The 16,615-nt window shown below is 41.3% G+C and overlaps 1 protein-coding gene across 2 annotated transcripts in view; it reads left to right on the top strand.

Annotated features, from left to right (window-relative positions):
• LOC105480388 (SWI/SNF related BAF chromatin remodeling complex subunit C1) overlaps positions 1–16,615 on the top strand; it is a 199,557-nt gene that overhangs the window by 66,507 nt on the left and 116,435 nt on the right. For both annotated transcript variants that reach the window (XM_071091592.1, XM_071091593.1), the window contains exons 7-10: positions 496–565; positions 7,061–7,136; positions 8,563–8,688; positions 13,461–13,582. In XM_071091592.1, the coding sequence (XP_070947693.1) occupies positions 496–565; positions 7,061–7,136; positions 8,563–8,688; positions 13,461–13,582 (394 nt within the window). The remainder of the gene's footprint in view (positions 1–495; positions 566–7,060; positions 7,137–8,562; positions 8,689–13,460; positions 13,583–16,615) is intronic.

The following is a 16,615-nucleotide window of genomic DNA, read 5'->3' as shown; positions in this document are numbered from 1 at the left end:
ACTTACAGAACATCAGAAAAAGGGAATCTAGAGGAAGCAGAGTAGTTAGTAAAACTTTCATCAATGAGATGAAGTACAGTTTACATCTGGAAAGATGTGTAATAATTGCTAAGCCTCACAGAAAGAGGGATGAGAGGTTCACCATGGGAAGTGAAGCATTAAATAATATGATGATTATTACTTGGGTAGAAGAGAGAGGGGAGGCTGGCAGGAGAATGGGATGGGAGTATTTTACCACAGTGGATAGTTGGTTTTGTCAAGAGTGATGGATAGTAGATCTACAGTTTGGTAAGTGTGAAAGACTGAGAAATTTCCCTTTAATCTGGTAGATAGTACTCAATTTGAAAACTTTTTCTTTCTAAACCAGCAATGGCATGTTGGAAAAATGTTGTTCATTAGCAAACTAAAACATCTTAGTAAAAATTAAGGCTAAAAATAATAGTTTCTTCATTATTTTGTCAGTTTGAGTAAAATTTTTTTCTTTTTCTCTTTCAGAAGAATGGTTGAGACCGGTGATGAGAAAAGACAAGCAAGTGTTAGTGCATTGGGGCTTTTACCCAGACAGGTAATGTTCATTTGCTGTGAGACCTGGTATAAAGATTTCTGTGAAAGGAAGGCACATTTATTTATAGTTTTATTTTCTGAATAGTGACAATTTGTTGATTTGTGTGTAGTCTTTTAGACTCTTCCAGAGTCTTTCATTGACTATTTTCTTAAGGTACAGAATTTAATGAGATCACCATTAAATCATGAATGAATAAGCCATAAATGGCTTTATTTATCTTTGAAAAAAAATTGATATCAGCGCTGGGCGTGATGACTCACGTCTGTAATCACAGCGCTTTGGGGGAGGCTAAGGCAGGTGGATCATGAGGTCAGCAGCTCGAGACCAGCCTGGCCAACATAGTGAAACCCCATCTCTACTAAAAATAAAAAAATTAGCCAGGCGTGGTGTCAGGCGTAATCCCAGCTACTCGGGAGGCTGAGACAGGAGAATTGCTTGAACCCGGGAGGCAGATGTTGCAGTGAGTTGAGATTGCGCCGTTGCACTCCAGCCTGGGTGATGGAGTAAGACTCCGTCTCAAAAAAAAAAAAAAACCCAAAAAACCTGGTGTCTTTTATGTATTTGCCGAGAAAGTCTGTGTGGTATTAGGTTGCTAATTTATATTTGTTTCTTTTAAGAAATGAATTTTACCGGGCACGGTGGCTCATGCCTGTAATTGCAGCCCTTGGAGAGGCCATGGTGGGTGGATCATGTGAGGTCAGGAGTTCAAGACCAGCCTGGCCAACATGGTGAACCTCCGTCTCTACTAAAACTATAAAAAGTTAACCAGACATGGTAGCACACGCCTGTAATCCCAACTACTCAGGTGTCTGAGGCATGAGAATCACTTGAACCTGGGAAACGGAGGTTGCACTGAGCCGAGATCATGCCACTGCACTCCATCCTTGGTGACAGAGTCTCACTCTGTCTTCAACAAATAAAGAATTTTTTCTAGTGTTTATTACTGATTAAATTTTTTTGAGACAGAGTCCTGTTCTGTTACCCAGGCTGGAGTGCAATGGCACAGTCTTGGCTCACTGCAACCTTCACCTCCCAGGTTCAAGTGATTCTCCTGCCTCCATCCTTCCTAGTAGCGGGGATTACAGGTGTGCCTCACCATGCCTGGCTAATTTTTGTATTTTTAGTAGAGACCGGGTTTCACCATGCTGATCAGACTAGTCTTGAACTCCTGACCTCAGGTGATCCACCTGCGTTGGCTTCCCAAAGTGCTGGGATTACAGGTGTGAGCCACCACGTCCAGTCTGATCAGTTTGCTTTTTTCAAAAACTACTCATGCCAAACCATTAAGGATGAAATTAATTTATGTCGAAAATTGAGTTTTTCTTCTCATCAGAAATGTATTTGCCTAGTACTGTTGTGGCTTTACATGTTATAACCCATACTGGTTTCAGTATCTATAGTGTGTATAACGAGTATTATAAACAAGAGCTAGATATTAGTGAAAATAGTGGGGGCAGGCGTGATGGCTCATGCCTGTAATCCCAGCACTTTGGGAGGCTGAGGCAGGCGGATCATGAGGTCGGGAGATCGAGACCATACTGGCTAACATGGTGAAACCCTGTCTCTACTAAAAATACAAAAAAATTAGCCGGGCGTGGTGGCGGGTGCCTGTAGTCCCAGCTACTCTGGAGGCTTAGGCACGAGAATGGCATGAACCCGGGAAGCGGAGCTTGCCGTGAGCCGAGATCACGCCACTGCAGTCCAGCCTGGGAGACAGAGCGAGACTCTTGTCTCAAAAAAAATTTTTTTTTATTTATTAAATAAAAATTATTTAATATTAATGCCTGCATAGTGCACATGGAAATAGGGATAACATTCCTTATACTTTATTTTTCTAAACCTATAGTAGAGCAGCTTTAGTATTCATTTCCTTTTTTTTTTTTTTTTTTTGAGACGGAGTCTCGCGCTGTCACCCAGGCTGGAGTGCAGTGGCCGGATCTCAGCTCACTGCAAGCTCCGCCTCCCGGGTTCACGCCATTCTCCTGCCTCCGCCTCCCGAGTAGCTGGGACTACAGGCGTCCGCCACCTCGGCCGGCTAGTTTTTTGTATTTTTTTTTTAGTAGAGACGGGGTTTCACCGTGTTAACCAGGATGGTCTCGATCTCCTGACCTCGTGATCCGCCCGTCTCGGCCTCCCAAAGTGCTGGGATTACAGGCTTGAGCCACCGCGCCCGGCCTAGTATTCATTTCATTCTTGTCAAGTAAAGTGGAGATTTTCATTGTGGTTTCTACAGGTCTAGTCAGTCTTCTTTCACCTGCTTAATTTTTATGTTTTTATTTTATTTTCTCATAAGTTATTGGGGTACAGGTGATATCTGGTTACGTGAGTAAATTCTTTAATAGTGATTTGGTGCACCCATCACCCAAGCAGTATACACTGCACCTTATTTGTAGTCTTTTATCCCTCGCCACCACCCCCACTTTTTTTTAACCTCTACTTCTATCTACTTCTCGTCTTCTCATGTTATTTATAGCAAATCCCAAACACCATTTGAATCATAAGTATTTTATTATGTGTTTAAAAAGAAATACATTCTCTCTTTTTTAAAATTTTTTTGAGATGGAGTCTTACTCTGTCTCCCAGGCTGGAGTGCAGTGGCACAATCTTGGCTCCGCCTCCCTGGTTCTAGCTATTCTCATGCCTCAGCCTCCTGCGTAGCTGGGATTATAGACGCAAGCCACCACACCTGGCTAATTTTTGTATTTTTAGTAGAGATGAGGTTTTGCCACGTTGGCTAGGCTGGTCTTGAAAACTCCTGACCTCAGGTGATCCACCCACCTTGGCCTCCCAAAGTGCTGGGATTATAGGTGTGAGCCACCATGCCTGGACTTTTTTTTTTTTTTGGAGACAAGGTCATGCTCTGTTACCCAGGCTGCAGTGCGGTGGCATGAAGACAACTCAAGTGATCCTCCCACCTTAGCCTCCCTAGAGGCTGGCACTACAGGCACATGCCACCCATAGGTGCCTTGTTTTTTAATTTTTGGTTGGGGGGTGGTCTCTGTGTGTTGTTTAGGCTGGTCTCAACCTCCTGGCCTCAAACAGTTCAAAGTAATAATACCATTGTCATCTTAACCCCAAACAGTTCCTTAATATAAAATATCATGACTGGGCACGATGGCTCATGCCTGTAATCCCAGCACTTTGGGAGTCTGAGGTGGGAGGATCACTTGAGGCCAGGAGTTCTAGACCAACTTGGACAACGTGGTGAAACCTTGTCTCTACAAAAAATACAAAAATTAGCCAGTCGTGGTGATATGTGCCTGTAGTCCCAGATACTTGGGATGGGGCTGAGGTGGGAGGATTACTTGAGCCCCAGAGGTTGAGGCTGCAGTGAGCTGAATTCATGCCACTGCACTCTAGCCTGGGCAACAGAGCGAGACCCTGTCTCAAATAAAAATAAAAATCCAGTCAATGTTGTCAATTAAATGACACATTTGATTGATTGATAGTTGTTTGAATTAGAATTCAGATAAAATCTACCTGTTGGGATTAGTTGGTGTATTTAAGTACTTTTCTAATTTATAGTTGTATAGGTTTTTCTTCTGTCTTCATGACCTCCCCTTTCTTAAAACCTTACTGGTTTTAAGAAACCAGTTGGTTTGTCATGTTTTGTTTACCACAGTATGGAGTTTTTCAGTGGCAGCACTGTGGTTTATTTGAATGGATTACTCTGTTCTCTGTATTTCCCTTAAATTGGTAGCCGGATCTAGAGGTTAATCAGATTCCATTTTAATTGGGGAGGAACAAGACTGTTGCATATATGTGTTCTTTATCAGGAAACAAAACGTCAGGTTTTGCATTGTTTCTGTTAGTCTATTTAAGTTTATTTTACTTGTAATTATATTTTTAAAAGAAGGAAGTTTGTCTTTAGATTCATTCAACATTTTAAGAGTATATGCCGTCTTTTTATGTAGTTCGAGTTAATTACAACTAAATCAAGTCACCTTTGTAATCAGTCTCGTGTGAACCATAATTGACAAATTTAAGTGAATAACTTCCCGTCCCCTAAGGATTAGTTTTTACTTTTAAAAAATATGTTGCCCACACTGGCCTCAAATTCCTGGGCTCAAGGGATTCTTCTGCCTCCTTACTAGCTGGGACTACAAGTATATGTCAGTAGGCCCAGCTTATTTTTAAAACATCATTTGAATAAGTGCTTTCTGTAAAGCACTTCTAGTCTAAAGGCTTCAAGTTGGTAGTCCTTGCATCCAAAAACACCTTTTAATATCTCAGCAACTATGATAGGAAAGCAGTTTGCCCTTTGAAACACTTCAGTGGAAACTTAAATTTATGATGACAAGCTACATAAGTATAGAGTTGGTATAAATTCCAAAATAACACATTTGTAACACATTTTAAGACAGTAGCCTGTTTGCTCACCTTTTATGTATCAAATTAAGATGTGGCAGCTGTCTCAGGTCTTGTCTTCTCAAGGGGTCTTGTTAATTCACCTTTTAAAAATTAACTATGGCCTGTGCCCTCACTTCTGCCCACATTTGGATTTCTAATCAAGACTGGAAGAGTATAAGATTAATTTTTTTTTTTTTTTTTTGAGGCAGAGTCTCACTCTCACCCAGGCTGGAGTGCAGTCGTGTGTGTGATCTAAGCTCACTGCAACCTCCGCCTCCCAGGTTCATGCTATTCTCCTGAATCAGCCTCCCATGTAGTGGAGACTATAGGCGCCCACCACAACGCCCTGCTAATTTTTGTATTTTTTAATAGAAACGAGATTTCACCATGTTGGCCAGGCTGATCTTGAACTCCTGACCTCAGGTGATCCACCCCCTCGGCCTCTCAAAGTGCTGGCATTACAGGCGTGAGCCACTGCACCTGGCCAGGTTCTATATGCTTTTGAACTGACTTCTGAATGGTGACTAAAAGGAAGCTGATATTTGTCATCATACTAGATGTCATTTGGTTTCATAGTTTACTGGTCAGTATAGTGATATTCACAGTGTTTTATTTTGGTGAAAAATGTTATGCTTATTTTATGATTTTGTTGGAGTAGGTGGCCTGATTTATGTCATTAACTTAGAGCTTGTTGATAAAGAGGCTCCTTGAGCAAAGAGATGTGAAGAAATGAGAGACTAAGCTATATGGATATCTCGGCAGTGAGGGATCAGTCTGTGTAGAGTGTATGCAGGCTTAGTAGGGCATGTTGGAATAATGTTATCAAAGCCTGTGTGACTCAAATATAACATGAGTAAGGAGAGAGGAGCAGGAGATGGGGTCAGCGTCTCCATCAGATAATCAGATCTTGAAGCCATGGCAAGCCATCATTAGGTTTTTTTCTTTCACTCTCATTGGGTGAGAGCTGTTGGAAGGGTTGGATCAGTGGAGTGATGTGGACTGACTTAGTTTTCAAAAAGATCACTATGGTTGCTATGTGAAAAATTAACTCTTGAGAGACCAAGAGACCAATGGCAGAAGCCGGAAAACCAGTGAGCAGAGTGGAGGGGTAAGAATTAGATGGATTCTAGACATACTTTTGAAGTTAGAGCTGGTCACATTTGCAGTTGGTTTGATTACAGGATGTGCTTGAGAATGGAATCAAGGCTGTTTGCAATAATTTTGGCCTGAACAGCAGGAAAGATAAAGTTGCCATTACTGAAGTGGAAATGATTGGCTAGAGTACATCGCTGGGGCCAGGGTAGCATTGCAAGTTGAGCTTTGAATGTTAGGTTTGGAATGCTTGTTAGACGTTCTACACAAGGAGATGTGGAACTGGCTGTTGGATTTATGAGTTCAGAATACATGGGAGAGTGCTGACATAAAATTTGAAGTCATCAGTGTGTATTTAAAGTTATAGGAAGGAATGAAATTAGCAGGGGAGAAGGATTTTTCCAAAAACTGAACCTCGGAACTTTTGAAGGTTGAAGACGTTTGGGACTAAGACCAGAAACTGGCATGGAAACTTGAAGAGAGGCTGGTGAATATAAGGACTATTAGGTGATATAGTACTTTCTTGGTGGCCAAGTGTGGGAAATGCTTTGAGGAAAGAGCAATCAGCTGTTTAAAATTTTTTGGTCTTAGTCTTCAACTTCAGGTTTAGCAATATATACGTTATATACTGGTGACCTCTACAGAGGAGCTTTCTTGGCAGAATAGTAAGGAGAAAAGTGTCTAATAAGTTGCTATTAATAGATTTTAGTAGTATTTCTTTTAGTTTTTTGTTTTGTTTTGTTTTGTTTCGAGATAGGGTCTCACTCTGTTGTCCAGACTGAAGTGCAGTGGCATGATCTCGGCTCACTGCAACCTCTGCCTCCTGGGTTCAAGCAATTCTTCCACCTCAGCTTCCTGGGTGGCGGGGACTGCAGGCACGTCCTACCATGCCCAGCTAATTTTTGTATTTTTTGGTAGAGACGCAGTTTCACCATATTGACCAGGCTGGGATTTTAGTAGTATTTCTAAAATATATTCTTATTATTTGTAAAAGTCTTTCTAGTAAATTACCTTTGACTCTAATTTGTTTTTCTCTTTTCTGTTCCTTTATAGCTATGATACTTGGGTCCATAGTAATGATGTTGATGCTGAAATTGAAGATCCACCAATTCAAGAAAAGCCATGGAAGGTAAATGATTTAAAAAAAAAAATCTTATAATAATCTCTTTTTTTGTTGTTTTTTTGAGATGGCGTCTCATCTGTCGCCCAGGCTAGAGTGAAGTGGTGTGATCTTGGCTTACTGCAACCTCTGCCTCCCGGGTTCGAGTGATTCTCGTGCGTCAGCCTCCCAAGTAGCTGGGACTACAGGCACACGCTACTATGTTTGGTTAATTTTTGTATTTTTAGTAGAGACGGAGTTTTACCAGGTTGGTCAGACTGGCCTCAAACTCCTGACCTCAGGTGATCCGCCTGCCTCGGTCTCCTGAAGTGCTGGGATTATAAGTGTAAGCTATCGTGCCCGGCCAAAAAAAATTATTATAATAATCTAATAGCTCTTCTCAGCGGTTTTCTAAGCAGTCTCTCTAAGGAGATACAGAATGTTGGTTTCCCTTTCCTGTCATCCATTTACAAGATATGCATGGCTACGAAGACTTTATTATCTAGGTCTTAGATGAGATGTCTGCAGTGCTTGATGTTTGAGGAGAATCCAAAGGCAGGTCAGATTGTGGTTTGTGAGAGAGGAGTGTGAGGAGTAGAGTTGAACATCACTGATGATGTCATTTGGAAAGCTTGGAAGCAGTGCCTGTGTGACTTTTAGAATGATGTAGACTCACTTTATTAATCATTTCTACCATAATGTAGTAAGAGTCCATACACTGACTTGTTAGTCAGCTTTTGAAGTAGAAGTAATTTAAACTTTGTGGGGCATGGTGACTCATACCTGTAATAACAGCACTTTGGGAGGCTAAGGCAGGAGGATTGCTTGACCAGCCTGAGCTACCAAAAAAAAAATTATCTGAGCATAATGTCAAGTGCCCTATAGTCCTAGCTACATACTTAGAAGGCTGAGGCAGGAGGATTGCTTGAGCTGAGGAGGTTGAGGCTGCAGTGAGCCATGATTGCACCACTTCACTCCAGCCTTTGTAACAAGACCCCGTCTCAAAACAAAAAAATTAATTGTACAGGTTGCAAGAGTAGTCCAAAACAAAAGCACTACTTTGTACTCTTCTTCCAGATTTTTCTATTTTTAACTATTTTTGGAAATTAAATGTTGAAATTATACTATCATCTAATAGTAAAGGAGTAAGCCATATGACTCATGAACCATGTAATGTTGCGAAGTACTACTGAAGGATTTTTAGACATTTATTGCCCTGTAGATTATAGTGTCAGAAGTTTAAGACTGGGAATGATTACTTACTATGGTATCACATTGTTAGGAAGGAAACTAGGCTCCAGAGTATACCTCATATATCATGAGTAGTATTACGTTATTAATGTGTTTTATGCATTTGAGGCTTTGAAAATAAATCAGCGTGTTTCCTTTTCAATACTTTAAAACCTTGAGTGATTTTGTTATTTATGTAGATATTCATGATTTGATACGGTTTTAGGTTCATGTGAAATGGATTTTGGACACTGATATTTTCAATGAATGGATGAATGAGGAGGATTATGAGGTGGATGAAAATAGGAAGCCTGTGAGTTTTCGTCAGCGGATTTCAACCAAGAATGAAGAGGTATTTTCTTTGGCATGATTTCTCACCGTTAAGTCTGTCTTCTTGGCCTAAATGTTACTAAATCTTCATCAATAAATTGTCATATACAAACCACTTAGGAACTTTCACATCTACCTGATGGCTGATGTGCCATCAGGTGAAAATTCCTAAGTGGCTGTAACAGCCATCTCAGAAGCTAATAACCTCCCAAAAAGGGGTATGAAAATCTTAAAAGGTTATTAAGATTTAAAGTGGCCCATGCAGAAGGATAGTGGTATAGCTGATTTTGCCCACTAGATCTGAAGTGTAATATCATCACAGCAGAATTTAATGTAGCTGTTGGTTTTCCTATGGAAAACTCATTTTGTTTAATATGTGTATATATTTTTTGAGACAAAGTCTTGCTCTGTTGGCCAGGCTAGAGTGCAGTGGCACAATCTCGGCTCACTGCAACCTCTGCTTCCTGGGTTGAAGCGATTCTCCTGCCTCAAGCCTCCCAAGTAGCTGGGATTATAGGCGTTTGCCACCACATCTGGCTAAGTTTTGCATTTTTAGTAGAGACAGGGTTTCTCCATGTTGGCTAGGCTGGTCTCCAACTCCTGACGTCAGGTGACATGCCTTGGCCTCTCAAAGTGCTGGGATTACAGGCATGAGCCACCATGCCCGACCTGTTTAATATTCTTAAATAACTGTTAATCCACAGATGGTAGGTAGTGTAAAGTACAGGCCTTAAACATCTTAACAGTTATAGTTCAATCCGCTTTTCTGAGGGTGGATGATTTGACATTTTATATCATTTAATCCTTTGAGAAGTTCAGTCGCTTAGATATTTACCCGTGATTCCTTGTAAGGCACAACTTGTGGAAGGCACAACTCGTGCGGTAGGTGTCACTAGAAGACAATTTGACACTGAGAAGAAGGGGTGTTAGTATTGGATTTGTGGTAGCTTTAGAGACTTCTGGTTCCTTTTCCTGGGGGTATTGTTTGACTTTATTTATTTGTTTGTTTGTTTGTTTGAGACAGATTCTCACTCTGTTGCCCAGGCTGGAGTGCAGTGGTGTGATCTTGGCTCTCTGCAACCTCCACCTCCTGGGTTCAAGCGATCCTCCTGCCTCAGCCTCCCAAGTAACTGGGACTACAGGCACGCGCCACCACACCTGCCTAATTTTTGTATTTTTAGTAGAAATGGGGTTTCACTATGTTGGCCAGGCTGGTCTTGAACTCTTAATCTCAGGTGATCCGCCCGCCTCGGCCTCCCAAAGTGCTGGGATTACAGGCCTGAGCCACTGCGCCTGGCCTGTTTTACTTTGTTGAAACATCTTAGAGATGGATATTCTTTGAACCACTGACATGCAGAGTACAGTTCTTTCATACCTATTTCAGTGCTGTGACTTTACTATGAAAACCTTACTGTTTTTCACATTAATTTTTTTTTTTTTCTTGACACGGGGTCTCATTCTGTTGCCCAGGCTGGAGTGCAGTGGAACGATCTTGGCTGAATGCAGTCTCTGCCTCCTGGGTTCAAGTGATTCTCCTGCCTCAGCTTCCCAAGTACCTGGGATTACAGGCACGTGCCACCACACCTGGCTAATTTTTGTATTTTCAGTAGAGATGGGGTTTCACTATCTTGGCCAGGCTGATCTTGAACTTCTGACCTCAGTTGATCCACCAGCCTTGGCCTCCCAAAGTGCTGGGATTACAGGTATGAGCCACCATGCCTTGCCAATTTTTAGGAAAAATATTAGGAAACAAAAATGTTAAATGGCTGGGCCCAGCGACTCACACCTGTAATCCCAGCAGTTACGGAGGCCGAGGTGGGAGGATTGTTTGAGCCCAGAAGTTTGAGACCAGTCTGGGCAATGTAGCAAGACCCTCGTCTCTTCAAATGATAAAAAAAATTAGAGAAAAAAAAAAGAGAAGAGAAAAATGTTTTACAGTTGAGTCTTTGTCATACCTTTTTACTTGCAGTTGGTTCTTGTTTGTTTTGGAATTGGACTCGTCAAATTTTTTTTTTTTCCACCAGTCTTATGGTGCTGATGACTCTTCCATATTCTCTTATTTTAACCCTTCCAGAAGATACACTTACATATTTGCTTTCCCTTAATATATTTTAATTGAAGGCTTTTTTGTCATTAGGAATATTCCAGTTTCTACATTACATTCTTTAACCGACCAGTTCATACCCATTTCTGTTCTGATTTAGTTTGTTTATTCATTTATTTTTAGGAGGTTATATAAAAATGGATATTTGGGCCGGGCACGGTGGCTCAAGCCTGTAATCCCAGCACTTTGGGAGGCCGAGATGGGCGGATCACGAGGTCAGGAGATCAAGACCATCCTGGCTAACACGGTGAAACCCCCTCTCTACTAAAAAATACAAAAAACTAGCCGGGCGAGGTGGCGGGCGCCTGTAGTCCCAGCTACTCCGGAGGCTGAGGCAGGAGAATGGCGTGAACCCGGGAGGCGGAGCTTGCAGTGAGCTGAGATCCGACCACTGCACTCCAGCCTGGGCGACAGAGCGAGACTCCATCTCAAAAAAAAAAAAAAAAAAAAAAAAAATTAAAAGGATATTTGTTTAAAAATTTAGGGTTGGGCATGGTGGCTCACGCCTGTAATTCCAGTACTTTGGGAGGCCAGGGTAGGTGGAGTGCTTGAGTGCAGGAGTCTGAGACTAGCCTGGGCAACATGGCAAGACCCTGTCTCTGCAAAAAATACAAAAATTAGCTGGGCTTGGTGGTGCGCAACTGAAGTCCCAGCCACTTGAGAGACTGAGGTGAGGGGGATCAATTGAGCCCAGGAAGTTAAGGCTGCAGTGATCCATAGTCGCTTGAACTCGGGTGGTGAAGGTTGCAGTGAGCTGAGATCATGCCACTGCACTCCAACCTGTGTGTCAAGAGTGAGACCCTGTCTCAGAAAAAAAAAGAAAAAAATTTAACTTCAGATTTATTGTATCATTCAAAGGTGTATATCCTTTAGATTTTTTTCAAACTGCTATTACATACTCATAAGGTGTTCAAGGTTCTCAGTTTGATGCCATGGAGCTTCTCAATGGAAATGCAGTTGAAAGGAATAGGATGGCAACAGAGAAAATTAACATTTAATTCATGGATTTTTTTCATTTTGGCGTGAGACAGAATCTCATTCTGTCACCTACGCTGAAGTGTGGTGGCGCGATTATAGCACACTGTGGCCTTGACCTCCTGAGCATAAGCTATCCTCCCGGCTCAGTATTCTGAGTAATTCGGGTGACAGATGCACACCCCTAAACCCAGCTAACTTTTTGTTTGTTTGTTTTTGTAGAGACAAGGTCTTAACTATGTTTCCCAGGCTGGTCTTGAACTCCTGGGCTCAAGCATTCCCCCCGCCTCGGCCTCCCGAAGTGCTGGGATTACAGGTGTGAGCCACCATGACCAGCCTAAGTGATGTTTTAATTTTAGGTTATTTACTTATGCCTTTCATGCTTTTACCTAATCTAGTACTGATCATTTAGGTGTTTTTTTCTTTATGATAGTCTGTTTTATTAAATTGGTAGTTACTGTCTGCAGGCTTGCTTTTGTATGTTGATCTTATGTCTTGCAACTTTCCTGAACTTGTTCATTAGGTCTGGTAGCTTTTTTTATGTATAAAATTGTATCATCTGCAAACCGGGATAGTTTTTACTTATAAAGGTTGACTTTTTTTTTCCTTCTTTGAGACAGAGTCTTGCTCTGTCACCCAGACTGGAGTACAGTGACATGATCACGACTCAGTGCAACCTTCGCCTACTGGGTTCAAGCAGTTCTCATATCTCAGCCTCCTGAGTAGCAGGGAGTACAGGCATGCTTCACCATAGCCCGCTAATTTTTTGTATTTTTAGTAGAGATGGGGTTTCCCTGTGTTGGACAGGTTGGTCTTGAACTCCTTGCCTCTTGCCTCAAGTGATCTTCCCACCTCGGCTTCCCAAAGTGCTGGGATTACAGGCATGAGCCATGGCACCCGGCCCTAGACCTTGACTTCTTTTTTTTTTTTTTTTTTTTTTTTGAGACTGAGTCTCACTCTGTCACCCAGGCTGGAGTACAGTGGCCCGATCTCAGCTCACTGCAAGCTCTGCCTCCTGGGTTTACGCCATTCTCCTGCCCCAGCCTCCCAAGTAGCTGGGACTGCAGGCGCCACCAAGTTTTTTTTTGGTATTTTTTAGTAGAGACGGGGTTTCACCATATTAGCCAGGATGGTCTCAATTTCCTGACCTCGTGATCCGCCCATCTCGGCCTCCCAGAGTGCTGGGGTTACAGGCTTGAGCCACCGTGCCCGGCCAGACATTGACTTCTAAATTATGTTGCCATCTTGCTTAACATTTCTTATAACATAAAGTTATCTTCTGTTTGTTTTAGAGATTAAGAATAATTCCTATAATGCTACATTTTCACAGGATCATTTGGCCTGTCTTTGTATTTTGTCAGTTTAATAGAGTGTATTTCATATTTTTCCAGTAGTTATTGAAATACATTTCCCACCTCAAAACATAGAATGTGAACAGTACCAGTTTTTAGTTGTGCAGGGTTTCAGCATGTCTATTATAGCATAGTTTGAATAACTGATAGCTGATACTTCCATTGATGATATATATCACCTGAAAGGTCAGGGAAAGTTTCTTGATTACTGGTGTTCCTGGATGATTAATGATATTCTTTTCATTTGCTCTGAACTAAGGATATGCTCTTGTCTTTGTATGTGGAGACTCACCTTTTGCCAAGGATTTGTAGAAACTGAGGAGCAAAGATAGCTGATATTTATTTCCATTTACTTCTTCCTAGCCAGTCAGAAGTCCAGAAAGAAGAGATAGAAAAGCATCAGCTAATGCTCGAAAGAGGAAACATTCGCCTTCGCCTCCCCCTCCGACACCAACAGAATCACGGAAGAAAAGTGGCAAGAAAGGGTAAGAACGATTACATGATTCAAAGGGCATTAAAACAGGCCGGATGTGGTGGCTTACACCTATAATCCCAGCACTTTGGGAGGCCAAGGCAGGCAGATCAACTGAGGTCAGGAGTTCAAAACCAGCCTGGCCAACATGGTGAAATCTCATCTCTACTAAAAAATATAAAAATTAACTGGGCGTGGTGGTGCACGCCTGTTTGAATGTTAGGTTTGGAATGCTTGTTAGACGTTCTACACAAGGAGATGTGGAACTGGCTGTTGGATTTATGAGGCTTGGGAGGCTGAGCCTGGAAAATCACTTGGATTTTTTTTTTTTTTTGGTATCTAAGTATGTATTGAGAAGCATGGCTGGTAAGGAGTTTAAGACATTATATTCACCAAGTGTAGTGTCTCCTTTTCTGATTTTACCCTTTGTCCCATTTGTGACAAAATGTACTCATAGAAGAGGTGAATAGGTGGCTGCTTGATGTTCGGCAAAGCATGGCAGTACAACTTTTGTACTTAGTGAGCTTTGGTTGAATGAGGATTATGATTTCTACTGAATAGATTGTTTTGAGGGTTAAATGAGACTTTAAAGCCTTTGCACATTGCCTGGCCTTAAATACACACTTAATAAATGGTATATGGTAGTTAATAATTGGTATATATTAAGATACATAATTTCTGGTTTGCATAGCTTAAAATATTTTCATTATAATTTTTATAGTTTAGACTTAGCAAGATAATTATGGTCTGTAAATTGATTATTTTCATGTGACAGTCAACTCTTTGGATGTTGATTGAAGTGTAAAGGTACAATTGACATCATCTCTCCTGCAGTTTCCTTATATAGACTTTCCTCCCTACCCTAGTTAGCATTTCTGTTCCCAGAAGATTCCTTGAATCATATTACTTCCTGAAGGGTAGTTATGACAACACTCTTACTAATAGAAGTCTTTAGGTGCATTTAATAACCTCTTAGTTTCATATATTATTAAGCAAGTTACAGTCATCAAAAAACCTTTAAAAACTTAGTTTTTGAGCCCATATGTATTATGACATGAAAATTGAAATTATAAAGATAGATTTTTCATTAGCTGTTTATGGTTTGTTTTTTTTTTTTTTTTTTTTTTTGGGAGATGGAGTCTCACTCTGTTGCCAGACTGAAGTGCAGTGGCGCAATCTCAGCTCACTGCAACCTCCGCCTCCCAAATTCAAGCGATTCTCCTGCCTCAACCTCCCAAGTAGCTGGGAGTACAGGCTCGCGCCACCACGCTCAGCTAATTTTTTTGTATTTTTAGTAGAGACAGAGTTTCACCATGTTGGTCAGGATGGTCTCAATCTCCTGACCTCGTGATCCACCCGCCTCAGCCTCCCAAAGTGCTGGGATTACAGGCATGAGCCACCGTGCCTGGCATACATTCCTTTTATATATATTTAACATTTCATCTTTTTTTTGAGACAGTGTCTTGCTCTGTTGCCCAGACTGGAGCACAGTGGTGTGATCTCAGCCCATTGCAACCTCTATCCCCTGGGCTCAGGCAATTCTCCTACTTCAGCCTCTTGAGTAGCTGAGACTACAGGTGCGCAGTACCACACTCAGCTAATTTTTGTATATTTTGTAGAGATGTTTTCTCTCCTTGTTACCCAGACTGGTCTCAAACTCCTGGTCTCAAGCAGTCCTTCCACCACGGCCTCCCAAAGTGTTGGGATTATTTGCATGAGCTACCACACCTAGCCTATTTCTTACATTTCTAGTCTGAATGTTGCTGTTGCTGTTCAGAGATTTTGGAGCTACATGAGATCTCTGCAGGGAGGGCACTGTCAACTATGATGAGATAAAATGGGGTGCCGGGACACCAGTGGTTATTGAACCGAGATGTGATCCCTAGGAGGCTTGAGGCTCACAGTGGTGACATGTACCCTCTACTTTGAATATAACGCATACCAGATTGAGTTCTCTAAAATATATGTATGCATGTACTTTAATGGAATACATTTGCCTTGTAATGACCACACCTTTTCTCATTTTACGTTTCTCCTTAGAATTATGTTGAAAATATAATTAGAAAATATTTTGAAATCTGTTTTCCCAACTTTTGTTTCATTCATCTGCATTGTATGTTTTCTTCCCCTTTAAGTATTTTATCTCTCTGCTGCCTTTATGTTTATAGGCTTTTAAAAAATCATCATGTAGCACTTGTCTTTCAAGTTGCCTGCTTAGCCCTCTTCCAAGTGTACTTTCCTTCCTTTTGTTTAAAAAAAAATAAAGGCTGAGTACGGTGGCTCATGCTTGTAATCCCAGCATTTTGGGAGGCCGAGATGGGTGAATCACGAGGTCAGAAGATGGAAACCATCCTAGCTAACACAGTGAAACCCAGTCTCTACTAAAAATACAAAAAAAAAAATTAGCCGGGCATAGTCCCAGCTGCTCGGGGGAGGCTGAGGCAGGAGAATGGCGTGAACCTGGGAGGCGGAGCTTGCAGTGAGCTGAGATCACGCCACTGTACTCCAGCCTGGGTGACAGAGCAAGACTCCGTCTCAAAGAAAAAGAAAAAAAAAAAACAAGAACAAAAACAAACAAACAAAAAAACTCATGTGATTTTTATTTGGAAAACAGTTTTACTTTATGTATCCTATTCTAACCTAAGCCAATATGTCATCCCTCAAAGGGAACTTTGAACATTCTTTCTGCACTGTAGAACTCAGGCTGGCCCAGCATGCTGTTTCAGTCAGCTTTTTCTCCATTTCCACTCTCACTTCACAGTGCACTTTAGATTGCTATGCAGTACTTCCCAAAGCAAGTGTGTTTTTCTTTTCTTATACCTTTTGGCCATTATTCTGCATCCTGAAGCATTGTCTTTTTTTTTAGTATTTCATTTATTTATTTTTGCCGGACAAGATCTTGCTCTTTGGCAGAAAAAAATAAAAAACAATAACAAATAAATTAGGGGCTTAAATTAGTATAATAACATCTGCTGAAGAATAAATAAATAATCATTAAAAAAAGACAATGCAGAATATTCAGGGTGCAGAATAAAGGCTGGAGTGC

The sequence above is a fragment of the Macaca nemestrina genome, chromosome 2 (assembly GCF_043159975.1).
Source record: "Macaca nemestrina isolate mMacNem1 chromosome 2, mMacNem.hap1, whole genome shotgun sequence".
Classification (NCBI taxonomy): domain Eukaryota; kingdom Metazoa; phylum Chordata; class Mammalia; order Primates; family Cercopithecidae; genus Macaca; species Macaca nemestrina.
This window is presented reverse-complemented; position numbering and strand designations above follow the sequence as displayed.